Source organism: Myotis nattereri, assembly GCF_964212035.1.
Source record: "Myotis nattereri genome assembly, chromosome: 5".
Classification (NCBI taxonomy): Eukaryota; Metazoa; Chordata; class Mammalia; order Chiroptera; family Vespertilionidae; genus Myotis; species Myotis nattereri.
The window spans coordinates 80168609-80194995 of NC_138080.1; the positions used below are offsets into that span (position 1 = coordinate 80168609).

Here is a 26387-nt window from a genome sequence, read left to right on the forward strand (position 1 = left end):
AGAGGGACCTTGGCTACTTCTTATTAAGCGGCCCGAGCCGATCAGAAGGCTGTCCGTGGCCCGATGGAGGAATGGAGGACGGGAGCCATAGCTTTGTTTACCTTCTTCTGACGCGGCCTCCCCCGCGGCTTTCGAGACGTGTCTCCAACTGGGCCTGTCCACCTTCTGCCATATTTTGCAGGGGGTGACTCCATAGTGAGGAAACCGCCCTCATCCTCAAATCAAAGAACCGGGCTCCTCCCTGACAGCACTACCTAAGAAAGGCTTCGAGGGAGAAGCGACGCGAGTCTCGAGCCCCCGCGGACAGCTCGGGGGGACTCGGGGGGCAGGAGTGGTTCCCCCACTCTCCTGAGGGGCCCGTTGGTTCGCGCCGGCGCCTTTTAAGGGCACCGTGGGGTGAACGGAGCGCTCAGAGCTGCTCCGGCCGCGGCCCTGGGAGCTGGAGGAGCCGCGGTAGGTGGCGGAGGGCAGGTGGCGCTCGGGCCTCGGGCGGGCTCCTCGGCCGGCCCTCCCTCTCTCCCTCTCTCCCTTCCCCCAGCCTGGCCTCCCGCGCGCCTGGGCCTCGCCGGCCGCCTCCGCGGGGAGAGCACGGGACCCGGTGGGGGAGGGGTGGCGGAGCGCTGAGTCCCAGACCCTTCCCATCCCCTGCGTCCTGAGTTCGCTTCCGCGGCCGGATGATGGAGGCTCATTGGGAAGAGAGGAGCGACAAGCCCCCTCCCGAGCGAGCCCTGGCGCCCCCATAGGGGCCCGCGGACGACCCATGCCCCACCCCGCGGGGACAGGCAGGGCAACCGAGGGGGAGGTTGGAAATTGGAGGGGGGGCCCTAGCCTCTTGCTTCTTCATCGGGGCGGGGGGGAGGGGTTCGCCCCACTTGTCGCCCCTCTCCACCAGAGCCATCCGGGGGAAGAGCGGTCAGACCCCCGCTTACCTGTTCATGCACCTCCCTGCTTCCTCCTGTTTTCCGTCCGTCTCCCCAGGAGGGTTGGGGCTGGGACCCGAGGGAAGGTCCCCGGAGGATTTGTGACTCGCCTCCTCCCCGTGAGCCTGACTTGATGCTGGGTTCTCCGGGCTTCGGTACGACCTCAGCATCCCTGCAACCCGAATGTCAGGGGTGACTGCCATCCAGTAGGGCGCGGGGTGAGGGTCCGACCTTTATTTCGGGGGGCCGAAGGTGGGGGGGAAGCGGGATTGAGAGCTGGGCCTGGTGGGACGGTGGGGAGGGCCTAGCGGCCTGCTGCTCTCTGCAGGGCTGAGCCCCGTGCCAGTTCAGCTGAGAAGTTTTAACTTGTTTAAGTGAACGTGCAGGGTAGTCTCTGCCCCTCGGAGACACAAAATGGAAGGGGAAGGAAGGCGCAAGAGAGGGCTTCTTGCACTTTTTCTCTCTGCCTGCCCGAGAAAGAGGAGGCCCCTCGCGGAGCTGGTTTGCCTTCTTTTGTGTCCTGGTTGGATTCCTTATGGCTTCCGTTCTGTTCCCCCTCTCAGCCTGGCCTGTTTGAGGAAACTCAGGCTGAGAGGATCAGTTGCGTGGTGGTAGTTGCATTGTTCCAATTACCGCCGTGTGTGGCCACAGCCCAACAATTAAAACGCAGAAGAAGAAAACAAAAAAAAACAACAACACGAAATCACTCTCTTCACTTGATCCCAGAGAGGACTGGGAGTTTGCTGTTTGGCCAAATGCCTCATGAGAAGCTTGCAAGAGTTTTGCTTCACACTCTGCTCCTCATGCCTGGTCAGCCTGTTGTCAGCCTGAAGCCTAGGGTCTCGAGGGTAAACGCCTGCAGTTCGGTTTCCTCTCTGGTTCATCTTTGAGGGTAGAGTTAAGAAACCAAGAGCAGAAGTGATAGAAGCGTTAGCGTCTCCCACAAGAACATAGTAGGGGAAGCGGCTGAAGAGAGCTCTCAAGAAGCTGGAACTTCGCTCAGGGTTGTAGTAATTATGTGTGAAAATGATAGTTAACTATAATGATGATTGACTACTCCCACACCTTTCTTCCAAAAAACTCCAAGTATGTCCACGTGTATTTCTTTGCTTTTCCTTGTGGCCTGCCTCCCTCTGAGGTGGGAGTGGGGTAGAGATGATCCCTTTTTTGTAAAAGTAGAAAGTGATCTTGCCCCCCAAGGTCACAGAAGAGCCCTTTTGGGCTTCTGTCGGTATTGAGGTGATGGCGGTTGGCATCTAATCAAATAGATGAACCTGGTTGCCTTCCTCTTAATGTTATCATCACCTGTGGCAGCCTGAGGCTTTGTAGAGCAACAAACAGGAGGGATGAGAAACAGCCTATGTGGACTGGTTTGTACAGGCCAGATGGTATGCTGCTTACATTTTGGTATTGTCTGTTATGTTGGATGTGACAGATTAAGATTATTCAGCCTGTTTTACATGGGTAAATTGAGACTAAGACAGGTTAAATGATTTGCCAAAACTGCCACAGCAAATAGGACCAGGATTGAGATTTCTAGATAGTTTATTCTCTCTACTAGCAAATGCTACATATACCCTCTGGTGAGCGGTCGGCCTGCTAGTCACTTCTGGGAATAGGCAGAATAGTATGAAGACACTAGTAACCTCCCCTCCTCCCTTGAGTAATTACGTGGGCTTAAAGCCTGTTATCTGATAGAATTAGTTTGTTTTTACCAAAATTGACCTGAGAAAGAGTCTTGATTAATTGTATTCATGATTTTTGAGTCAGATCAGGCTAAAAACTTAGTTGAATAAAGTCACAGAGTTTTTAACATCTATAGAGTTGAAATGTAATTGGAATTACCCTAGTACCATTTCCTTATCCTCTTCTCATTTTATAAAAGAATATATACAGTATCTGTTGGAAAATTATATCAGCCGGTCAGGCTAAGGAAAAACTTAAAACCTCACTGACTCTTGTCTGAAGCAGAAAGTCATTCCTATAACCACTGCTCCTCCTGTTTCCTATTATTATTTCTGTAGTCTAGGTAAAAGGTACCTCTTCGCTTCTGATAAAGAAAATAGTGGGCTAATCAGGATGGAAATAACCATTTGGTCATTCCTCTTTCTCACTGAGCTGTTTTCTAAGTGGTGCCTGTATTCTGGGTAGACAGCAGAGCATGAACCAAGTTAGGAGTGGCAAATAGGTTTCAATTTGCTTGCCAACTTCAGTTCATTTTACTAGATATCTGGACTGCCAAGCTTATAATGTGTCTGAGGCTATGTTTAGGCTTAGCAGGAAAAAGCTGTGATCAATTAATGATGTCTGCCAGAGGCCTGGCATAGGGATGCTGTGCTATGTGTGCCATGCATTTTCCATCTCTGGACCAGGTACATCTCTAATATCACTTGGGGCTGGTCCCTCTGTAATTGGCAGACTCAGCAGGCATGACTGGAGAGGGAAGTCCCAATGGTGCTAGAATGGTGCTGCAGTGGCAGAAGACGGCTCACGAGTGAGGTCTGGAAGAACAACAGGGAAGACATCCATCATTTGCTCCAAAGTGTGCAAGTCAGATCCTGGGGAGAATCATGATAACCCTGATCACTGAGCAGCTACAGAAACAGACTCTGGATGAGCTGAAATGCACACGCTTCAGCATCAGTCTGGTAAAAGACCAGTCTTCCTGCTTCTCCACGACCCCCTTCCCCTTTTTACAGAGGCTGTTTGTTGCTACTACTTCACCCTTGTCCTATGCCATATGAGTCATGGTACTTATGCTGGAAGAGTCCACTAAAAGCTCAAGAAACCCAGCCCAAAAGGAAGGGAGCAGGGATTTTTCCACTGATAGAGAAGGGACACCAAAACTTGGGTGGAGAAGGGTTTGAAATATTGGAAGATGTGCATTATTTTACTCACTAACTTTGGGAAGACAAGAAGAGAACACTTAAGAGTCCCTAACATCCCTAGAGCCCAGGAATTGCAGGGGTGAGCTGAACAGAGCTGCTTGGAAATCTGTGTCCTGAACCTGAATCATGGTGGATATTGTCTCTCTCCTAGCCTTTGCCTGATCATGCAGACATCTCCAACTGTGGGAACCCTTTCCAGCTTGTGCCTGGTAAGGTATTGTGTGTTTGCATATATGTGTGTATGCCCATGCTTCCATCCACATATTTCTTTCATTGGTTTCCAGTGACCAGGACTAGGTAGCCTACCTCCCTAACATTCTTTCCAGGGTCACCTTCTGAGATGGGCACTTGTCTCTGTTTTACATATCATTATGTAATGTTGAACATTTCCTTGTTTTACATTGTTGCACTGTAGGGGTGTACCATAGTTTATTTAACCAGTCTCCTATTAATGTACATTAGGTTATTTCCAAACAAGACCATAGTGAATAGCCTTGTACATGTTAGTCATTTTACACATGTGAATGTGTATCTGAGGTATAAATTATGAATTATTCAATCAAAGGGTCTGTGATCATGGAGGCAGGCATCACTATTGTACAACCAGAACTTCAACCCATGATGCTGGGCTGCTGTGCAGCTCATTTTCTTTTCTAGGATACCTGGCCAGGAAAGTAAGTTGGCAAAAGCATCTTCATTTAATTTCTTCCTCTGATTTATTAAATACTTGCTGTGAGCCAGGTATTATGTTCTAAGTACATAATAGGATACATGGTCCCTGCCCTCATGGAGGTTAGTAGGGGCCAGAACTGTTGACTAAAAATGTTAAGTGTGGGTTTTCTCCATCAAGCATGACTTCGTATACTTACCAGTTGTTCCAAATATCTAGTTTCTGCAGAATGCAGTCAGCTAGCCAGAGGAGCTTGGAGTAGGTCCTTTGTCTCTTAATGAGCTGCCTCCCAGAAGTCAGCGTTTTGGTTAGAATTCAGTGAGGACCATTCATTTTAGTCCATTTTCTCTTCCACCCCTCAGTCCACCAATCTGTTTGAATTTCAGAGCAGGCCTATGGGAAAGGAGTCAACATATTTGGGTGACCAGACGCAGGAACACGAGTAGCACAAAGTCTTAGGGTTTCCCAAGCATGGTTCCACTATCAAAGGCCTTTTGCATCCTGTTTGCCCTCCCTAGCAATAAAAGTGATCTCTTACCTGTTTGATTACCTCTTACTCCCTGATAACCCTAGCTCCTATTTTGGTGCTGTTGAGACATGGAAAGGGGAAAGGCTAAGGAAGGAGAGGATAGGCCAGCTGGGCGGTTGGGGAACAAAGTAGGTCTAGGTTGAGTGGAGTGAGGGATGAGCAGGGCACACAGACAACGTTTGTTTCTATTGTTTTACCTTTGAGAGGGAGTGGCAAGGCGCTGTATGAGTGTATTTTCAATTTCATGTGTTTCGTCATAATGGAGGCAGAATAGCATAGTGGTTAAAAGGCCTAACTTTAGAATCAGACAGACCAGGATTTGAATCCTTTTTTGGTCATTTGATTGCTACATGACTTGGGGCAAGTTACTGGACTTCCTATCTGTGAAATGGGCATAATAATAGGTTTTTGGGAAACCTCACATAAAATGTTCATTACATTATGAGCACATAGTAAGCTCTTAAAAATATATTAGCTATCATTAATATTAATTTTACTATGAATGCCTTCCAGAAGGTGCTTCCTGGAGGGGCCTGCCCCACTGTTCCTGTGCCGAGTTCCAGGACAGCCTCAACCTCAGCTACCACCCGTCAGGCTTGAGCCTGCACCTCAGACCACCCAGCCGGGGAAGCTCCCCACCGGAGCAGCCCCTCTCCCAAGTTCTAAGCCCTGAGCCCCCCGACCCAGAGAAGCTTCCTGTGCCCCCAACCCCTCCATCCAAGAGGCACTGCCGCTCACTCTCAGTGCCCGTGGACCTGTCTCGCTGGCAGCCAGTGTGGCGGCCTGCCCCCTCCAAGCTGTGGACTCCCATCAAGCACCGAGGCAGTGGTGGAGGGGGTGGGCCGCAGGTGCCTCACCAGAGCCCTCCAAAGCGGGTCTCCAGCCTCAGGTTCCTCCAAGCTCCCAGTGCCTCTTCTCAATGTGCCCCAGCCCACAGACCCTACAGTCCACCTTTCTTCAGCCTGGCCCTGACCCAAGATTCCTCTCAACCCTGCGCTGCCTCCCCCCAAAGTGGCTCCTGGGAGAGTGATGCTGAGTCCCTGTCCCCTTGCCCACCCCAGCGTCGATTTTCCCTATCACCCAGCCTGGGCCCACAGGCAAGCCGCTTCTTGCCTTCTGCCCGGAGCTCCCCTGCATCCTCCCCAGAGCTGCCCTGGCGACCCCGGGGCCTCCGCAACCTTCCTCGAAGCCGCTCACAGCCTTGTGATCTGGATGCCCGAAAAGCTGGAGTGAAGCGGCGCCACGAGGAGGACCCCCGGCGGCTAAGGCCTTCCTTGGACTTTGACAAGATGAATCAGGTGGGACCAGCCGGATTAAGGAAGCTTGAATGGGAGCAGAGGGACTGTGTTCTCTTTCACTTTTAAGCTGCCCTAGTTCCATGCCTTCCTGGCAGGGCCTCCCCCGGAGCTCCTTTCTGTCTGAGCTTTCACTAGAGTGATCTACCATCCCAGTTTGCCCAGCACTGTCCTGGTTTTAGCACTGAATCCTGAAGTCCCATGTCCTGTGAAACTCCTCAGTCCTGGGAGTTCCAAAGAAACTGGGGTGAGACCCATGTTGAACGTCCCAAGAGGGATTCCCAGGTTGTTTTGCTAGAGACCCTTTCCCTCTACTCTTAGAACCCATAAGCCACAGAGTGCCATCATCATTGCCCACCCCCTCCTTGTGCTCAAGGATGGTTTTGCCACTTGCCCTTCACTGTTTTTAGTGGGTCTGGGAGAGCTTAAAACAGGCTGCTGCAACATTCATCTGTTCAGCAAATGTTTTTGACTTCCCAGTATGAGTGCAGTCGTCTTATACACTTGCCCACTTTTTCATATTCTTCCTGCTATACCACTGGGTCACAAACCTCTGCGAACTTACACACTTACTGACAATCATCCATCTAACCCAGTGATGGTGAACCTTTTGAGCTCAGCGTGTCAGCATTTTGAAAAACCCTAACTTAACTCTGGTGCCGTGTCACATAGAAATGAGTTCGCGTGTCACCGGTTCGCCATCACTGATCTAACCAGTCAGCAAACATTTTTTTGGATACCTACTATGTACCTGGCTCTGACTGTATAGGCCCTGGCATTACAGTAGTGAAATAGGCAGATGATATTTCTGCCCACATGAAGCTTATAATTGAGTCTTTAATTTTGAATTGGATAGAAACTGAGATCTCTCCTCAAAGAAATGTTACATGGTCACTGAATTTTCTGAATTTTATCAGTGAGTTCATAAACCTCACCTTAAAGCCTAGGATTCGTGCCTTAGAGGGTAACTAAGGGACAGGACACTTTGAAATACAGCTTGGGCCAGGATGCTCTGGGATGTTATTATCTTCCTTTGCCTTCTTAACTTTGTTGTTTATTTGACAGAAACCATACTCAGGAGGTGTCTGTCTCCAAGAAACAGCCCAGGAAGGCAGCAGCATCTCTCCACCGTGGTTCATGGCCTGTAGTCCCCCACCCCTCTCTGCTTCCTGCAGCCCCATTGGGGGTTCCTCCCAGGTGCTGAGTGAAAGCGAAGAGGAGGAGGAGGGGTCCGTGCGGTGGGGGCGGCAGGCGCTGAGTAAGCGGACACTGTGCCAGCAGGACTTTGGGGACCTGGACTTAAATCTGATTGAGGAGAACTAAAACTGAGAGGCTACTACTTCCTGGGGCCACACAGACTGACTCTCTTACGGCTACTAACAAGTGTCGAGGCTCCAAGACTGGGGCCCAGCCTGGGAATGGGGATGAGTGGAGGGCTCCCACTCAGGGCAGCTGGAAATCTCGCTCCAGGAAGCTCGACCATGCCGAGAGACTGGCCGGGACAAGATAAACAGAGCTGGTGGCGGGAGGGACAGCCCAGAGCAGACCCTTCCCATGGCGGCCCTGAGTGTGAGTATCCCTGCCAATGAGAAAGCAATGGGCAGGGAAGGAAGGGGTCAGCTGACCCCTGCTCGGGGAATTTCACTAGCCCCTTTGCTTCAAAGGGCACTTGTGTCTTAGAATTTGGCCAGGGTGGGGGGTTCATTCAGCCTCCTCGGAGAAATTGTGTGTGAGTGTGTGTGTGCGCTTGGGAGTATACTTGAGGAAAGGTGTAAAGGTGTGTTTGCGTAGCCTTAGGGAAGGAAGGCAGTTGCTCCTTAATAGAGCATCATGATACCCCCAGGATCTTGAGTTTTCATGGGGCTGTGGGCTTGTTAAAGAAGTCAAAAGGAGGGCACCAAGTTTTTCTTTTTCCTAAGTAGCTTTGGAACCAGGCTTATGATCCATAAGCACCACTGGCTCCGCAAAGGATTCTGTTTGGGGGTACTGCAAGCTCTTTTAAGTGCTGTGACCTCAGCCAATGGTTTTTTCCTCAGGCCCAACCCCCCCTCCCCTAGATAGACTTAGTGTTGGGGCTGGAGAGGGCTCTTCACATTGATTCTGAGCTGGCCTTTTCTTCTTATCAGATTGCCTAGGCTGTATACCACCTGCCTCTCTCACTCTCTAAGTAGATGCAAGCACATGTGGGTAACTGAGGCAGGGTTGAAGGGCTTCATCTCTTTCTTTCCCTCTTTACTGATGGGACCTTTTTCCCCTCACCCTCTGACCTTTGATGCATTTGGACTGCTGACCATTTAAAAGCAGCCTGTGATTGCTTCTTTTGTAAAGCAAGCAAGCAACCTCCCTCTACTTTAGCTGTTTGACTATTTGGATTTTCACACATTGGGCTTACCCAGAGTGTAGCGCATCTCTACAGGGCTGTGGTTGACGCTGGGTAGACATCTGCATCTGTGTTGTGTGTGTGGTGTGGCTGACCAGTAGGTGAGTATTCCTGCGTGTGTGAGTGAAGCCACTCCCAGGCTGGTGCTCTCCTCCTGTGCCCGGTGACTGCCCAGTGGCAGCTTTAGCTGCCCTTCACTCCCACCTGCTGCCAAAGTCCCTGTGCTAATGGGATTACAAATACAAAAAGTGGAAAAAATTTTTTCGTAAACTTTGTTTTATATTAAAAAAAATCCATAAGTCTGTGTGTGTGTTAAACATGAGGTCCTGCCTCTGTGGCCGTGTTTGAAAAAATAAAGTTTTATTAGAATAATCCATTTTCCCAAGCAACCTTGTGTATTACAGTGTCTTCTTCCCATCACCACAAAGAAAGGCAAAGAGGAAGCAGGGAGAAGGCCACCTAACTCTTCCAGCCCCTTCCTCTCTACGGCATGGCTGGGCCTTTGCCCTTCAAGGGCAGTATCTGGTCCGTAGGTCCTATGTGGCCACAGCAATCATATCCTATGGCCTAGGCTTCTGTTAAGGCCTGGGTTATTTCTGGCAGTCTTGATTGGTCTCTGTCTCCTCTTCTCAACTATCACTCTTACTTCTAAGAGATTGAAGTGAAATGTTAATACATTCTAGCTTCCTGAGAATGCTTGATGGAATAGGCAGGGACTTGTCCAGACTGGTTTTTGTAGGCTTTGGGAAGTGGGGAAAAGTCATGATGGAGACTTGACCAGGAATCTTTTTTAAAAAGATGGAGATTTAGTCATGAGAATTCAGATTTCAAAGACTTAGGTAATTTCTGCATCTTAAAAATAACTACTTTTGTAAAATTATCCTACCAGCAGAGCTTCTCTTTTGCCCTAGAAGGTGGTATTTTCCCTGATGCTTCCATTGACTGTTCATTTGTGGAAAGAAGCTGTGTGGTTCACTCTTTCTTTAGATCTTTCTATTCCACCCTTTCTTCTTCCTATGTTAGCATTCTTCCAATGTGTGTGGGTGAAGTGTAGCTGCTTAGAGATCCAGGCAGGAGCCTCTGTCCCTAAGGCATAGCCTTTCTTTACCAGTTTGGTGCTGACTTGCCAGGCAACAAGAAGAGTCAAGTTGCTTAGCCTCCGTCCCAGTTTCCTGCTTCAAATTGGTGGCACTCATTATTGAATACCAATGAAGTGTGCAAGAGGACAGGATTGGCTTGACTACCTGGAGCAGGAACCTTAGAGGGGATGAAAACACACTCTAAAAAGATAGTACTATTACTGCCCTGGAGATAAAGGGAGGGGCTTAGAAGGGATGGGGCAATGGAATGTAGTTAAAGAAGCTCATCATTATAGGTTTTTTTCTTTCCTCAAAACTGCTGTTTGAGCAGGGTTAAAGTTTGAACATCTAAAATGACTCTTCCCCAACCATTTTCCTTTCTGTTCAATTTTTCTGTTGGGTTTTTCTACTGTTTATTGACTTGTGAGGCCAAATGTGATTTCATTTACCAGTCATAATGTAGAAAAGAATGTAAACTCCCTGAGGGCAATGGTTTTGTTTTATTTAGTGTTGTATCCCTAACACTTTAAAAAGTTACTGGCACATGAAAAGTGCTTGCCACATTTGTTGAATGAATTTCCCACCTTTGCCTTCCCATCCCTGAGCTTAGGCACATTTCTGTTTCTGTTCTGTGAGAAGCCAGCTTTGAACATGGGTAGTAAATAGAGCTGCACATGGGAGAAAATTCTAGTGGTGGATTTTTATAGAAAAGCTACAAGCCAGATCCTGTATGGATTCACCCTTGTTCCTTCTTAACTAACTACAACTTGTGGACCATGTGCTTTAAGAGGTGTCTCTTGGCCAAGGAAAGCATTCTTAGGCCCCAGCTTCGCGATAGGAAATGGAAGTTACAAGAAATAGGGAGAGAAAAAAATCCAAAGAAATGTTTCCTTGGTGCTCCACAGGGTTAATTTTAGATTCACTTCCCTAAATGTTTTGTACTTTTACTAAAGTCAATAGTTGGTGCCCACTCCCCATCCCTGCCCCCAATTTTTGCTACAAGTAAAGTAGGTCAAGGGTAAAGACAAGGTTATGGACAGATTACTGGGTAGGTACATTAGTTTTGGTGAAAGAACCAGCTATTGCTCTTTCCTGTCTGTAGGGCAGATCTGTGAAAGAAATAGCCACTTTTAGAGTAACAATCATGAATTAATACTAGACCCTTTATCCTTCTGGTCTGTATACTCAGTCTCTGCATCCATAATACCATGGAACCTGTGCTAGTCTCTGAGATTACCAACATTAATGATTGAGGTTTTCCATTGCCTGGAGTGAAAACAACCTAAGCAAAAAATTCAGTATCTCTTCACTACATCCCCTTTCTAACAGGAGCTATAGATCTCCCACACTTAATGTGAATTCAGATTGAGGTGGTGGGGTTTTCTTTATCCCCAGCCCCACTACTTCCATGGTAAGATGGTACTATTGCTGAACCAGAAAAAAGAGTCCCCATCATTGGTCCCTTTCCAATTCCCCTAAAAGTTGAGTTGAGAAACACCTGGACTTAATAACATTGGCAGACGTGGAAGGGGAAAAAGCTCTATGGGTTTAAGTCACAATACCAAGATGTTGGAAGCTTATTGGCCTTTGGCCAGTGGCAAGAGTGGCAGTATCATATCCAATGGATGTAACACCTTGGTCAATTGGAAAGGAACCTATGAAGTCATGGTAATATAGAATGGGATGATACCATGTTATGGGCCCGTGAGTAGAAAGATACTGTCTGATGGACCAATGGCGAGAAAGTTTCCTAAAAGACAATGGCAGATAGGGTAGTGCATGTTCAGGATAGGAAATGAATAGGAATTGGGGTGTTAACTTCTCAGCTCAAAACATTCTAGGTACCTTGCCCCTCAGCTCCCCACCCCAGTAAAAGTCTTTAGTGTGCAAGGAGGGTAAGCTCAAGCCTTCTAAGATATGGGACCCCCTGAAGGAAGGTTGGGACCCTGATGGTACCCTGGGGGACTGAAGGACCCGCCCAGTTCCCCACCCCTGCCGAAACTGCAATTCCCCTCCTCGACGCAGGAGGCACTGCAGGCCCTGGGGAGGTTGGGGCGGAGCGCTGCGAGGGGCCCGGAGCTGCCACCCCGCTCCAGAGCGCGGGGGGCGCTGTGCGGGGCCCAGGCTGCGGCTCCGCTCCCGGCCACCGGGGGCGCTGCGCGGCGCCGGTGGTTGGTGGTGGCTGTTGGGGGGGTGGGGGGGAGCCGCGGCCGCGGGTGGTGCGGAGGGAGGCCTTGCGGGCGGATCGGGCGCTCGGCGGCGAAGGTGGTGGGAAGCGGCGGGCGGGAGCGAGGGTCCGGCCGGCCCTGGCGATGGCGGACGCAGCGGCCTCCCCGGTGGGCAAGCGGCTGCTGCTTCTGTTCGCGGACACCACGGCCTCGGCTTCGGCCTCGGTGCCGGCGGCGGCGGCGGGCGGAGATCCCGGGCCTGCGCTGCGCACTCGGGCCTGGCGGGCCGGCACGGTGCGGGCCATGAGCGGGGCGGTGCCCCAAGACTTAGCGGTGAGTGACGGCCGAGGCGGGCACTCGAGGCCGGGGCTGCGGGGCCTGCGGGCGGCCTCCCCGGGGGCCATTGTGAGGGGGCGGTGGGGTGGGGGTGACCCAGTTCCGCGCCCCCAAATCTCCTTAGCGCCCCCCACCGGCTCCTCAGCACCCCGAGTTCTGACCAGCATGGCTTCCGCGTCGGGGTGCGCGCCCCGGTTTCCCTGTTGGGGGGGGCGGCCAGGGCGCCGAGGCTGCTGCCTCCACCCGCAGGCCCCGCCTCCTGAGCGACCCTTTTGCAGCCCCCCTCCCACGCCTTCGGGGCAGAGGCTCCAGAACCCGGGCTCCCGGCCCCTCCGAGTTCGGCCGGTGTTGCCGCCGCCCCTGGGAGCCGCGGACCTGTGGTGCCCGGCGCTCCCTGCTCCCCGATCCCCTCCCGGAGCCCGAGTGGGGCGGGAACGTGGGCAGTCGTGAGCAGCGCCGAGGCTGCCGCCGGAGCTGCTCAGGGCTTTTTATCTGGCGGTTACTTCCTCCTCGTCTGAGCCGGGCTCAGCCTGGCGGGTCCAGAAAGCCGGCTCTCGGGGCTCCGGGGCTCGGTTCTCCTGGCCCCGCTGGTGACAGGAGCTGCAGTTCTTGCTACGATTGAGACCCGTCTTTGCTCTCCACTCGGCTACTCTCCTAACCTTGGGAGGGAGAGGTTTTGTTTTGAAACTTTGTGCTGGGGCTTGACCGCTCTGGAGTACTTGCCTTGGTGTCTTTTGTGATTAAAGTTGTTCAGTAATAGAACTTAACTGGCATTCGGGACCAGGATGTGCTATTTTTGCTAATGTGGCGGTAAAAAAAATACTGTCTTTGAGCTTTGGCAAGCCTCTTGAGTTCCTCATTTTGATAAGCAGCCTTAGCTTCTCTTGTGAAATGAGGCTATGAAAAAAAAGCAGGATTCTTTTGGAGTGTAATGGATCAGTAGGCAGAAGGTACATTTTCTTGGTGAACTTGTATTCGCTATGAACGCGGACACATTTTAGGAGATTGGGTCGTAATATTGTAGGTTTCTGTTATTAATTTTCCTATTGGTGAGCGGTGTTACACCCTCCCCCTCCCCCATATACAAGCTTTATGGGTTGCTTGACTGGTGAGCGGCTTAGGCTTTGCTTCTGCTGTTTGAGTTTATTTGCTCTTATCTTTCTCCCTGCTACATAAGCAAAGGCTGCTTGAGGACGTTTGTGAGGCTTGCCTGGGGCAAATTTGTAAAAGGATGTCTGGAATATAAGGGTGTGAGGAGGATGATTAAGGATATTTGCATTTAAATTCCTCTGTGCTTTCTTTAAAAGATTGCTTTCTAGGTTGGGATGGGGGAGAAGTGTCCCTGTGAGATCCAGTAATTTGCCCCCTTGAATGTAAAACATACTTAAGATCCACCATTATATGCAAACTTTGACCACAGGCCTAGGTTTTCATTCTGAATTTTATATTCTAGTTGTTTCCTCCATTACATGAATTGCTAATGAGCTCGGCACCTGAAATGGCTACCCCTGCAGGTTATTGTTCACTGGGCTCCCTAAGGGCAGAGGTTTTAGAAGCTCACTGAGATGCTGGACACCTATTAAACTCAATACTGAATGATTTTTCTACTGGGCCCATGGAATTTGTTTCTCACACCAAGTGAAAGTTGCAGTGATTCTTAGATATTGAGGTCTTGCATGGTGCTGTATGCATTAGAAGCAAAGGCAGATTTGGGTTTTGAGAATACACTGTGCTTGTATGAATATCAAGGGACATAGATGAGAAAACAGCCAACAAAAATACTCTTCAGAAATTTTCACCAGTTTGCAAAATTGCTCAAGAATTGCTGTTGCTATGATGAGGTTCTGTTATTGACAATGACTAATATAGGATCAGAATTGGCCGTTTGTTTTCCTTTTTCATTAAAGAGCTTTCCTTTGGACCCTAGACATGTGGGCCTTTCCAATTTGCACCACACCGTAGTAAACACAACCATCTTCCAATCAAAAGTGTTCTTCCTGTACTCAAGGGTGGAGTTTGCAAGCAGCTGGCCTGTGATTGGGCAGATCTTCATTCAGTTATGTTTAAGATGTTTTCAGGCATGCTTGGTTTTGAGTAATGCATAGCAGGGCGCCCCCTGTTAAGTTTGAGTGAGGGTTGGATAAATGAGTTTTTGAAGTGATTGAAAACACTTCTCAATTTTAGGCTCCATTCATATCCTCTTTATAAATACTTTTTGATTCAGAAATCTTTCAAAATGTAGCCCTGATCCATTTAATGAACACTTTTTTTGGAAAACAGTATCAAAGCCATGTGCTACCTTAAGTTGAATTATGAAGAAAAAGAGAGTCAGGATCCTGTTGATTGGGAGATTTGTTGATAAGTTACTAGGTGAGCATCTTCATCATCAAAGCCATGCTGACAACTACTAAGATTTTTAGATTAAGTAGGAAAACAGCTTCCCCTGCCCCCCCTAAGAATAGTTTATTTATAGTAGTTCAAAATAAGCCTGCTGGGTTTTTAAGTCTTTTTTTTTTTTTTGTCTTGTTGCAAAATTAGTTTAAAGGATTTATATGTATTTATCTCTTAACTCTTTTAACTCACTGTCCTCTTTGTGTTCCTGAATCATTATTGGTCCATATAAGTTGTATAGACCTTGGGACCTTCACAGATGTTGGCATGGTTGATTAAAAAGCCCCACCACCAAAACACACCAAAGAAGGTGGATTTTCCTTTTATTGTTATGAAAGCAAAGCTTACATTTTGCAAAATGTCAAACAACCAAAAGTATACCGGGAAAAGCCAACAATATTCATCCTTAAACCAGCTCCCACTTATCAAAGAAGGTTTCACTTGTTTTTCTTAATACTGTTACAAAAAATATAAAACCATTCATTCATATATATATATATATATATATATGTATATATATATATATATATATATAGTTGCTTTTTAAAGCAAATGGGACGCTACACAATATTTAAAGCCTGCTTATTTTCTTTTTTCCATTTAACATATCATGGGCATCGGTACCTATAGCTCTTACTCATCCTTTTAGAAAACTACATTATATTCCATAATATGGCTGTACCATAATTTATTCCCCCTTACGAAGGACATTCAAGTTATTTAAATTTTTTGGCACTACAATACTGTGATTAATAAACTTGTATTTATTTCTGTGTAATTAATTATGGTTTTTGTTTCTGTAGTTCAGCGATGCAGGAGTGGGATTGTTGGGTCGAATCTATGTATTTTTAATTTTATTAGGTAGTGCCAAGTTATTTTCCAATAAGATTATATTATTTTATACTCCCACCAGCAGAGTATGCATGCAATGCTTGTGTCGCCTAACCCTTGCCATCCTCTGTATCATCTTTGTCATTTTTGGTAATCTAAAGGGTGAAAAATAGTACCTAGCATTTTCATGACCACTAGTCTTCTATGTCTATTGGCCTTTTACATTTCTTTTATGGGTTATTTTTATTAAATATATATTTTTATTGATTTGAGGGAGGAAGGGAGAGGGAGAGAGATAGAAACATCAATGAAGAGAGAATCATAACCTGCCTCCTGCATGGTTATTTATGCCTGTCCTTTGTCCATTTGAAAAAATGAGAGTTGTCATCACTTTGTACAACTTCTGTGCATATTAGTGATATTAATGCCTTTGCCTGTCAAGTATGTTGCAATTATTTTCTCATTTGTCTTTTGACTTGTTTATGAGTTGCTTTGCCACACAGAAAAATAAAATTTTTATCTCACCATTCTTTTTTTGTTGTTAATCCTCACCCCAGGATTATTTTTTCCATTGATTTTTTATAGAGAGTGGAAGGGCGGAAAGGAAACATTTTTATTGATTTCTTAGAGGAGGGGAGAGGGAGAGAGAGCTAGAAACATCAATGAAGAGAAGAGAGAATCATTGACCGGCTGCCTCCTGCACACCCCACACTGGGAATTGAGCCTGCAACCCAGGCATGTACCCTGACCGGGAATTGAACCTTGACCTCCTGGTTCATAGATCAAACACTCAACCACTGAGCCATGCCGGTGGGCTATATCACCATTCTTAATAACTTCTGGGTTTACTTGCTTGGGTAGAGCTACCACATTTTGAGTCTATATAAAGATTCTTCAAATTTTTAAATATTTTCATGTATTTATTTTTAATTTTAGATCTTTGATCCATGTGAAATATTTTTGTAAATGACAGGTTGTGGAGGGATGAGACTTTTTTTCTTAAGGTGTAACCAATTGTAGCAGCACCATTTTATTAAATAAACCATCCTTTCGTTGGTGTATGGTAGAATTAAATGATGCTTTGGTAGCATTGATATTTTGAATGCATTTCTTAGCTATCTCAGCTATCCAGAACTTGCAAGAAGACTGAAAGCATATCTACCTGCCTTACTTTTTTTTAATATATGTTTTTCATTGATTTCAGAGAGGAAGGGAGAGGGAGAGAAACATCAGTTATGAGACTCATTGATCAGCTGCCTCCTGCACACCTCCTATAAGTCAACCCTCAACCACTGAGCAACACCCGCCAGGCTTTGCCTTATTTTTTCTCTCCTAACTAGAGGCCTGGTGCACAGACTTTGTGCACGGGGGGTTGGGGGGGGGGGTGTCCCTCAGCCCTGCCTGTGCCCTCTCGCAGTCCTGGAGCCCTCGCTCCTTACCTCCCACCTGCCCGCTGCTCCTTAGTGCTGCCACAGAGGCGGGAGAGGCTCCTGCAACTGTCATTGCGCTTGCTAGCTGTGAGCCCGGCTTCTGGCTAAGCAGTGCTCCCCCTGTGGGAGTGCACTGACCACCAGGGGCAGCTCCTGCATTGAGCATCTGCCCCCTGGTGGTCAGTGCGCATCACGGCAACTGGTCATTTTTCTGTAACAGGCACTTAGGCTTTTCTTATATAGACTAGAGGCCTGGTGCATGAAAATTCATGCACTGGAGGAGGAGTCCCTCAGCTCGGCCTGCCCCCTCTCACAGTCCGGGAGCCCTCAGGAGTGGGAGGCGACCTGGTGATCAGGGGAAGGCAAAGCCCTATCACACCTCTGCTGCTGCCATTGCCGGCAGCACAAGCCTCAGCCAGCCCAGGTTACTTGAGCCTCAGGCGGCCCCGGGGACTGGGAGACTCCAGAGGCAGGAGGGCCCAGTCTTGCTGAGTGCCTGCCACCCTGGTGGGGCTGAGGGGACTGGGCACCACCATCTTGTGGCTATGGGCGCTGCATCTTTGAGGGTATGGCAACCAATTAGCATATCCCCTCCTTATTGGCTGTGGGCGCCGCCATCTTTGAGGGTGGGGCAGTCATTTAGCATATTCCCTTTTTATTGGCTATGGGCGTCATCATCTTTGAGGGCAGGGCAGTCAATTAGCATATTCCCTCTTTATTAGATAGGATATTTCATATTTATCTGGGAGAAAAGTGGATTCTAAGATACTTCTTTCCTTTAATTTGAGATAATGTAGTGATTATACCAGTGTCTGGGCTAGTACCATGTTTCTTCTACCTAGACCAGGGGTGGGCAAACTTTTTGACTTGAGGGCCACAATGGGTTCTTAAACTGGACCAGAGGGCCGGAACAAAAGCATGGATGGAGTGTTTGTGTGAACTAATATAAATTCAAAGTAAACATCATTACATAAAAGGGTACGGTCTTTTTTTTTTTTTAGTTTTATTCATTTCAAACGGCCCACGGGCCGTAGTTTGCCCACGGCTCATCTAGAGTCTTCCAAGAGGAAAGAAAGCATATCTGCCTTATTATTTATTTATTTATTTATTTACATACTTACTTTTTACCTCATCTGCCAGCATTTCCTCTTTGTCTCAGGTTAGCTGGCCTTTAAAATAAAAACTCTCTACTTTGTTTCTAGTTATATAATAACTATAGTCAGGTGTGCCGGGTAGTACCATGTTTTCAGTGTTTACAAACCTAAACTTAAGCCTAATTGAAATGGGAGTTTATGGCTTTTAATAATTATCCTTAAATGTCCTTTCGTTGCCTATAATTTCAATATCTGAGTGATAGCTGAAATTATGCTGTTTATTGAACTAAATAGAATGTTTTTTTTATGGATCAGTGTACAATTTAGAGAACTTTAAATAAAATGAGACTTTACAAAGGAATATTTAACATTTAAGTCTGAACCCTTCTAAGCACACTTTTCATCTTAACTCTTTTATAGCAGGAGGGTCTATTTTTGGTTTTGTTTTGTTTTGTTTTTAGAAGGGTCTATTTTGGAAACATTAAGCCACCATTGAGTTTTTCAGGCACTTGAAGTGCTTCATATAGGTGTGTGTGTTTTTAAGTTTGTCTTATATGTATGTGTAATTTTTAATAGCTCTATTTTAATTTGTCTTTTCATTCTATTTGTTTTGGCGCTGTGCACATTATAAACTGGCCATTTTGTCCTCTCCCTTTACTAACACAATCAAATCTCTCCTCTTAATTACTAATTTGTTTCTAAGAGTTGCTTTACTAACTCCCCACCTGACAAGGGCTTATTTCTTATTTCTTTCTTTAGTATTTCCTTGGTTCTCATCCCCAACTTGTTCTGATTTAGTTTCCCCTTTACCCTCCTAAATGGTGGGTAAGTATCATGTTGTTTTCTGTTGTTAGTGATTTTCTCAACAGCTGGGGTGGGCTCCTGTAAGCTGTGCTTCCCCAAGGCCTGGGGGACACAGCACCTGTTGCTGCTTCTCAGTTTTCCAGTGCCTTTGACAGGTTGGTGGTTTTTAAGCTCTCCCCCCACTATCCCTACCGCCAGAACATCTTTTACCGTCATCTATAAATGGGTAAAATCTACTTGTTTGTTTAGTAGTAACTCATATAGCGTGATCTCGGTTTATCAAGGGCAGAAACTCAGTTTTTAGTGTGTCTTCAGGGGTAATCAGGCCCTAGGAGACTGAGTCTCACTAACCAGACTCTCTGGAGACTGATTTATAAATCCATATGTAAGGTTATTAATTTACAGTGAGAAATATACCTATCCAGAGATATTCACAGAGCCCCCTCACAGTCTACTCAGGAGACCAAATTACAGATAAGAAGGATCCCTAGTGTGCAAAGATATCAGACAAGGAAAATTGGGTATTGCCAAAAGGATATTTAGAATAAGCAGGCCTGATCTGGTGATCCTCCACTTTCCTAGACTCTCCGGTTTCCATTGCTCTGTTCCCCTTTTTTACCCTATGCTTTTAATGTTGTCATCCATCGAAATCCTATAAAGAGAAAAGAAAGCTTGTCTATTCTAGGTTCCAACATTTCTATAAAGCTTTTCTGAATCCCCACTATGTTTTTTTTATTCTTTGTTAACACTTTGTGGATATCTCATTTGGAATATTTATCTAATTTTTTTGTTATAAATATATAACAAAATATATAACTTATCTCCCCTACAAGATTTTAAGTTCATCAGTAGGGAGCACATGCATTTTTCTGTTCGTTTGGGTTTTTTTTAGAATTTTATTCTTTCCTTTTAGCAAGTTGGGTTTTTGTTGTTGTTGTTTTTGCTTTTTAAATTCTCACCTGAGGAACGAGTATATTTTTTCCATTGATTTTTAGCGTGGAAAGGACAGGGGAGAGGGGGAGAGAGAGAGAGAGAGAGAGAGAGAGAGAGAGAGAGAGAGAGAGATAGATGCATTAGAGAGAGATGTATTGCCTTCTTCTCGAGCACCTACCAGGCTGGAATTGAACCTGCAACCGGGGTATGTGCCCTGGGCCGGGAATTGAACCCAAGACCCTTCAGTCTTCAGGCCAACACTAACCATTGAGCAACTGGTCAGGGCTCTTACTATTTTAAAAGGCCTTCTCTGACCACCCTATCTTAAAAAATAAAATATTTAGAAGCCAGTATTAGGTTAACTTTCATTTCTGATTTATTATGGAATTTCTACTCTAAGATCCTCAGTTGTGAGATATTTATGATTGATCTTTAAGCTTTTTTCTTATATAATTTTTCTTAATATGGACTTACTACTAACTTTTTAAAAAAATACATATTTCTTTATTGATTTCAGATAGGAAGGGAGAAGGAGAGATAGAAACATCAACAATGAGAGAGAATCATTGATTGGCTGCCTCCTGCACACCCCCTACTGGGGATCGAGCAGGCAACCCATATGCCCTTGACCGGAATCGAACCTGGGACCCTTCAGTCCGCAGGCTGACGTTCCATCCACTGAGCCAAGCCAGCTAGGGCCTACTAACTTTTTTATCTTGACATTATTGGACTCATATTTGGGACCCCAATCCAAGGTACCTTAGCCATTGGTTTTTGTGATTTACATCTGAGTTGTTAAATTAGAAGCTATAGATACTTTGTTTTTCTGATTCTCAAGTAATGCATGCCTATTATACAAAATGTAGAAATTATTTTAATAATAAGAAAAATAGCCGAAACCGGTTTGGCTCAGTGGACAGAGCGTCGGCTTGCGGACTGAAAGGTCCCAGGTTCGATTCCGGTCAAGGGCATGTACCTGGGTTGCGGGCACATCCCCAATAGGAGGTGTGCAGGAGGCAGCTGATCGATGTTTCTCTCTCGTCGATGTTTTTAACTATCTATCTCTCTCCCTTCCTCTCTGTAAAAAATCAATAAAATATATTTTAAAAAAAAAAAGAAAAATAGCCCTAACCGGTTTGGCTCAGCGGATAGAGCGTCGGCCTGCGGACTGAAGGGTCCCAGGTTCGATTCCGGTCAAGGGCATGTACCTGGGTTGCGGGCACATCCCCAGTAGGGGGCGTGCAAGAGGCAGCTGAATCGATGTTTCTCTCTCATCGATGTTTCTAACTCTGTATCCCTCTCCCTTCCTCTCTGTAAAAAATCAATAAAATATATTTTTTTAAAGAAAAATATTTCCTGCGGTGTTGCAACTTATTAGAAACTGTTGTTTATATTTTGATACATATTCTACTAATCTTTTATGTTTTAGAATTGTAAAGAGTTGAATACTGTAGTTTCAGTTTTGAATTTTGCTTTTTATTTAATATGGCAATTATTTCCCTGTATTACTAACAACTTGTATTATGGGTGATTTCAATTTTCTTGGGCTTCTGTATTTCTCACAGGTAACATGTATTGTTTTTGTAACTAAAAGGAAAACAATAAGTGCTCCGTAGCAAAATCTTATAATTTTTATTGGCTGAGTAATTTATTTAACTGTTCCCTTTTCATTGGATATTGAAATTGTTGCAGATTCTAGGCTTTATGAATAATTCTGTGATGAACATTTTTGTGAATAAAGTTTGTCATATGTTGAGAGTTATTTCCTAGGATTAATACCAGGAGTGGTATTATGGAAAGATATACACATATTTAAAATGCTTGTTATAGCAATTTTCTTATTTTTTTGTCGTACCAATTTATAATCTGACCAGTATATTATGAGTTTGCTTAAGGAATGCATGCTTATCAGGAACCCATGGTCTGCTAGTCGTTTTGTGCTTTAATTTAATCCTATGACAATCCTTTGAGGTACTTAAACTGTCCTTATTTTTAGGAAAGGAAGTGAGGCTCAAAGAGGCTAAAGTAACTGGCTCCTAGCTACATGCTAAGAAATGGGGAAGTTGGGATGCAAACCTAGATCTTTATGATTCCATCCACAGCCCCTAAAAGTACTATATATGCTTGAGTTTTGATTCAGGTCATCCCTGTGCTATTCAAGTACTTAACATTTAATTTGAGAATGTTAGAAAGTAGGAAAAATTGGGGATAATTGGTAGAAAGCTATCTCTTTTCTCTAAATGTACTGTAGTGAAGATGCACTCTCAGAAAGCTACCTCTTGATCAAGAACCCATGGAAATTTACTTTTTATTTGAAAACAGCAGTATTCTAGACATGCAATTATTCCTCGCCTTGGCTATAAAATCATTTGTAACAATTTATATTTTTTAGAATGTAGGTAGGAAAATTGGAAAAGAAAAATTAAGACCCTTGGGACTTAGTCTTCCATTTCCCCTTACCCTCTCACAATCATCACCATATCCAGTTATTTTTATCTCTAATTTCTAAAGTATAGTTTGCTTTCCATTCATACAGTCTTAATTGATATAGGTCTTTTTCATCTCTTTCCTAAGCTATCATTGGCTTGTAATTGGTCTGCCTGCTCCAGTTTCTTCCCTCTGTAATTTATCTTCCAACCTGATCCCAAAGGTCTTTCCTTTAAAAATGTTTGAAGTATAAAAGTAATACATATTTTAAAAAAAAAAAAAGAACATCTGGTCAATGATTCTCTTACTATTGATGTTTCTCTTCCTCTCAATGAAATGAATAAAAGCATGTATTTTTTTTTTTTTTTAAGGAACATTTCCTGTTAAGGTATAAAAAGTATTAAAAGTATTACCCCTTGCCAACTGATGGTCGTTGGCGCCAGTTCAGTGCCAACAGGAATCCCCAATTTGGGGAACAGTGTAAAATAGCTCAATTGTGATACAGCACAGCCATGGAACATCTCTACTTTTGGAGTTTCAGCTCAGCCAGGGAAATTGCACTCCCCTAGCCAGAAGGGAACTGGCTTATATGGACAGCAGTCCCTGCCCCTGATCCCTGATTGGTCCGTTTTCATGCAAATGAGGACTCCAAATCCTCAGTTTGATTGATCCAAAAGGCATTGTCCGGATTGGTCACAATAGAGTCTTTTCTGATTGGCCAGAGCTGCACAGCTCTGATTGGATGGGGGAAGCCTCAGTCCTAATGGTTGAAATAGGATTCCAGGAACTCCTTTATAAAAGGCCTAGCTCAAATGGCAGTGACCCAGTGCAGGGCAGATGATCAGGGCTTTTCCCTGAAGTGCAGTTTGTGAGAGGCCCTTGCATAGAAATGACTGCTAGACTGTTTATTGGGATTTTTTTGTTGTTTTTGATGTGTGTGTGTTTGTTTTTAATTTGAGCCCATCTTAATAGATGTCTTTTATTTCTCCCCTTCATTGAAGCTCTCCTATGCAAATTGTCCTCCTGTCCCCCAACCACCCCTCTCTCTTTCTAATAATCGGCAACTTGCTCTTTTTAAAAAATATATATTTTATTGATTTTTTACAGAGAGGAAGGGAGAGGGATAGAGAGCCAGAAACATTGATGAGAGAGATTGATCAGCTGCCTCCTGCACTCCCCCCAGTGGGGATGTGCCCGCAACCAAGGTACACGCCCCCGACCAGGACCCCCAAGTCTGGAGGCCGGTGCTCTATCCACTGACCCAAACTGGTTTGGCAGCTTGCTCCTTTTTTAAATTTTATTTTATTTTTCAGAACTTATTTATTTATTTAATATGTTTCATTGATTTCAGAGAGGGAGAGGAAGAGAGAGATAGAAACATCAATGATGAAAATCACTGATCAACTGCCTCTTGCACGCCCCCTACTGGGGACTGAGCCTGAAACCCAGGCATGTGCCCTTGACTGGATTTGAACCCAGGACTCTATCCACTGAGGAAGAGAATACTAAGTAAGCTGTACAGGGCTCTGATTGGCATGTTAAAAAGATAATTAAAAGGAGTCAAGGAGGCAGCCGATCAGTGAGTCTCTCTCATCATTGATGTTTCTATCCCTCTCTCCCTCTCCTTTCCTCTCTGAAGTTAATTTTTTTAAAATATTTTTAAAAGCTGAAACCGGTTTGGCTCAGTGGATAGAGCGTCGGCCTGTGGACTGAAGGGTCCAAGGTTCGATTCCGGTCAAGGGCATGTACCTGGGTTGCGGGCACTTCCCCATTGGGGGATGTGCAGGAGGCAGCTGATCGATGTTTCTCTCTCATCGATGTTTCTGACTCTCTATCCCTCTCCCTTCCTCTCTGTAAAAAATCAATAAAATATATTTAAAAAATATATATTTAAAAAATTGATTTGAGTTTAATGTCACTAAAATGAATGTAAATCACATATAGGCCATGAAAGGAATTTTGAGATGAAAGCAAGAGTTTTAACCACTAGCTCTCCTTAACTAATGAAATATTTTACATCTCATCCTTGGGTTCTAGCTGTAGCATGAAGTGCTATATACTACTTCTACTCTAATAGAAAAAAGTTTAAAACTTAAAAAACATTTTTTAAATTGATTTTTAGAGAGGGAGTGGGAGAGAGAGACAGTTGTGAGAAACATTGATCAGCTGCCTCCTGCACTCCCCCTTCTAAGGATCGAGCCCACAACCCAGGCATGTGCCCTGACCAAGAATGTAACTAGCAACCTTTCAGTGCACGGGATGACCCCAACCAACTGAGCCGGGGCTTAAGACTTTTTAAAACCAGACAGGGCTTAAGACTTTTTAAAAATCAACTCAAACTGTATTAGTCCTGTTCTGTTCAGATTATCAACTTGCCTTGACCATCTTTGACTCAATCCAACCACTACCATTGAATTTTGTTAGTTTATATCCCTTCTTCCTGTCCTGGGGCCTGGTCACAGCCATTTTACAAGTTTGTATTCTATGTACTTTGATCTGATATGATTCCTTACCTTACATGTTTTAACTCTTTCCCATTACTCTAGTTCAGTGGTTCTCAACCTTCCTAATGCCGCGACCCTTTAATACAGTTCATGTTGTGGTGACCTTCAACCATAAAATTATTTTCGTTGCTACTTCATAACTGTAATTTTGCTACTGTTATGAATCGTAATGTAAATATATAATATGCAGGATGTATTTTCATTGTTACAAATTGAACATAATTAAAGCATAGTGATTAATCACAAAAACAATATGTAATTATATGTGTGTTTTCCGATGGTCTTAGGTGACCCCTGTGAAAGGGTCGTTTGACCCCCAACCGGGTCGCGCCCCACAGCTTGAGAACCGCTGCTCTAGTTGGAGGTGAGGCACAGTTCCAGGGCCAGAAGTAAGCCTCACTGTTGGGAAAACATGTTTACATATGTCCACATTCCATATTACTCTCAAAACAAAGTCATTATTAGCCTGGAGCTGTTGTTTGATCTCAGAGCAAACAGTACTGTGATTGTTGTCAAGTTAAACACTTTGTTCCATATCCTTTGCCCAGGTAGGTTCAGAGATAATTGCCCTTAAATTAGGTGAAATCTGGCTTTCAAATATTTCTGCTTTTCCTTCATGTTTTCAGTTAGGTGATGATAGGATTCCTGAATATTATTTATTCATTTAAATATTTTCTAATTGATTCAGAGAGGCAGGGAGATGGAGAAATAGATAGAAACATCAACGATGAGGGAGAATCATTGATTGGTTGCCTCCTGCACGTCCCCAATTGGAGATTGAGCCTGTAACCCAGGCATGTGCCCTGACCAGGAATCGAACTGTGACCTCCTGGCTGATAGGTCAGCCCTCAGCCACTGAGCCATGCCAGCTGGGCATGAATATTAATTTTTTTAATGTTTAAGTTGTTATGTACAAAGGATAAAAATTGTGACAGTTTTAGTAGTACAACGACTTAGTGTTGTTCTTATATCTGTGTGTTGGTATGACTTAGAGTTCTGTGACTCATATGTTGACTTTTAAAGTGGTTGGCAGATTGGAACTGTAGCATGGCACCTAGCTGTTGGTCACCATGGAGCCTCAGCCTCTGCTCTGGTTTTCTAAGTGATGGCCAGTAGAGTACTGTCACTCAGGGTCAGATTCAGCATGGGCACTGAACACTCCATGCTCCTTTTCATGGTTTGCCTCCAGCCATTGCCTTCTGACATCAGTTATGTCCGATTCAAAATCCAGGTCGTTTAAAAAATTTCCCTTCCTTATATCCAGCCAGTCATCAGCCATCAGTCTTTATTTATGATAAGAGTCATGGAGTCCTAACCGGTTTGGCTTAGTAGATAGTCAGCCTATGGACTGAAGGGTCCTGGGTTCGATTCTGGTCAAGGGCACATGCCCAGGTTGTGCACTCAGTCAATGATTCTTTCTCATCATTGATGTTTCTATCTCCCTCTCCCTTCTCTGGAATCAATAAAAAAATATTTTTTTGAAAAAGAGTCATGGATTCTCATGGGCACGAGTCACTTCACTCCTAGTCTCACTGCTCCCGCTCTAGGTCATGCTAGTTAAGAACACTCCCTAGTCTCACTGCTCCCGCTCTAGGTCCTGCTAGTTAAGAACACTCCCTAGTGGGGGTGTGGGTTGGTAGAAGAGGGTAAAAGGGGGATAAATGGTGATGGAAGGATACCAAACTATGGGTAGTGAACACACAATACA

General features: G+C 45.2%; 3 protein-coding genes across 3 annotated transcripts in view; 2 read left to right on the forward strand and 1 right to left on the reverse strand.

Annotated features, from left to right (window-relative positions):
- CDC25C (cell division cycle 25C) overlaps positions 1–1011 on the reverse strand; it is a 32453-nt gene extending 31442 nt beyond the window's left edge. Inside the window, exon 1 of the mRNA XM_081090771.1 lies at positions 930–1011. The gene's annotated coding sequence lies outside the window, so the exon portion shown is untranslated. The remainder of the gene's footprint in view (positions 1–929) is intronic.
- FAM53C (family with sequence similarity 53 member C) lies at positions 375–8986 on the forward strand. The gene is made up of 5 exons (XM_081090770.1): positions 375–453; positions 3339–3568; positions 3960–4017; positions 5521–6305; positions 7368–8986. The coding sequence occupies exons 2-5, from the start codon at positions 3491–3493 to the stop codon at positions 7623–7625; spliced, it is 1179 nt and encodes a 392-aa protein (XP_080946896.1). The 5' UTR covers positions 375–453; positions 3339–3490; the 3' UTR covers positions 7626–8986.
- Positions 8987–11981: 2995 nt separating this feature from the next.
- Positions 11982–26387, forward strand: part of KDM3B (lysine demethylase 3B) — a 62724-nt gene continuing 48318 nt past the window's right edge. Inside the window, exon 1 of the mRNA XM_081090769.1 lies at positions 11982–12262. Within this exon, the coding sequence (XP_080946895.1) occupies positions 12074–12262 (189 nt within the window). The 5' untranslated portion in view covers positions 11982–12073. The remainder of the gene's footprint in view (positions 12263–26387) is intronic.

What these genes read in the sequence shown, in the direction of transcription:
- FAM53C (XM_081090770.1), top strand. Translation starts at nt 3,491, where the DNA reads ATGATAACCCTGATCACTGAGCAGCTACAGAAACAGACTCTGGATGAG. An exon ending in CACGCTTCAGCATCAGTCTG is followed by an intron (nt 3,569 to 3,959) that starts GTAAAAGACCAG and finishes TCTCTCTCCTAG; the next exon opens with CCTTTGCCTGATCATGCAGA. An exon ending in CCCTTTCCAGCTTGTGCCTG is followed by an intron (nt 4,018 to 5,520) that starts GTAAGGTATTGT and finishes AATGCCTTCCAG; the next exon opens with AAGGTGCTTCCTGGAGGGGC.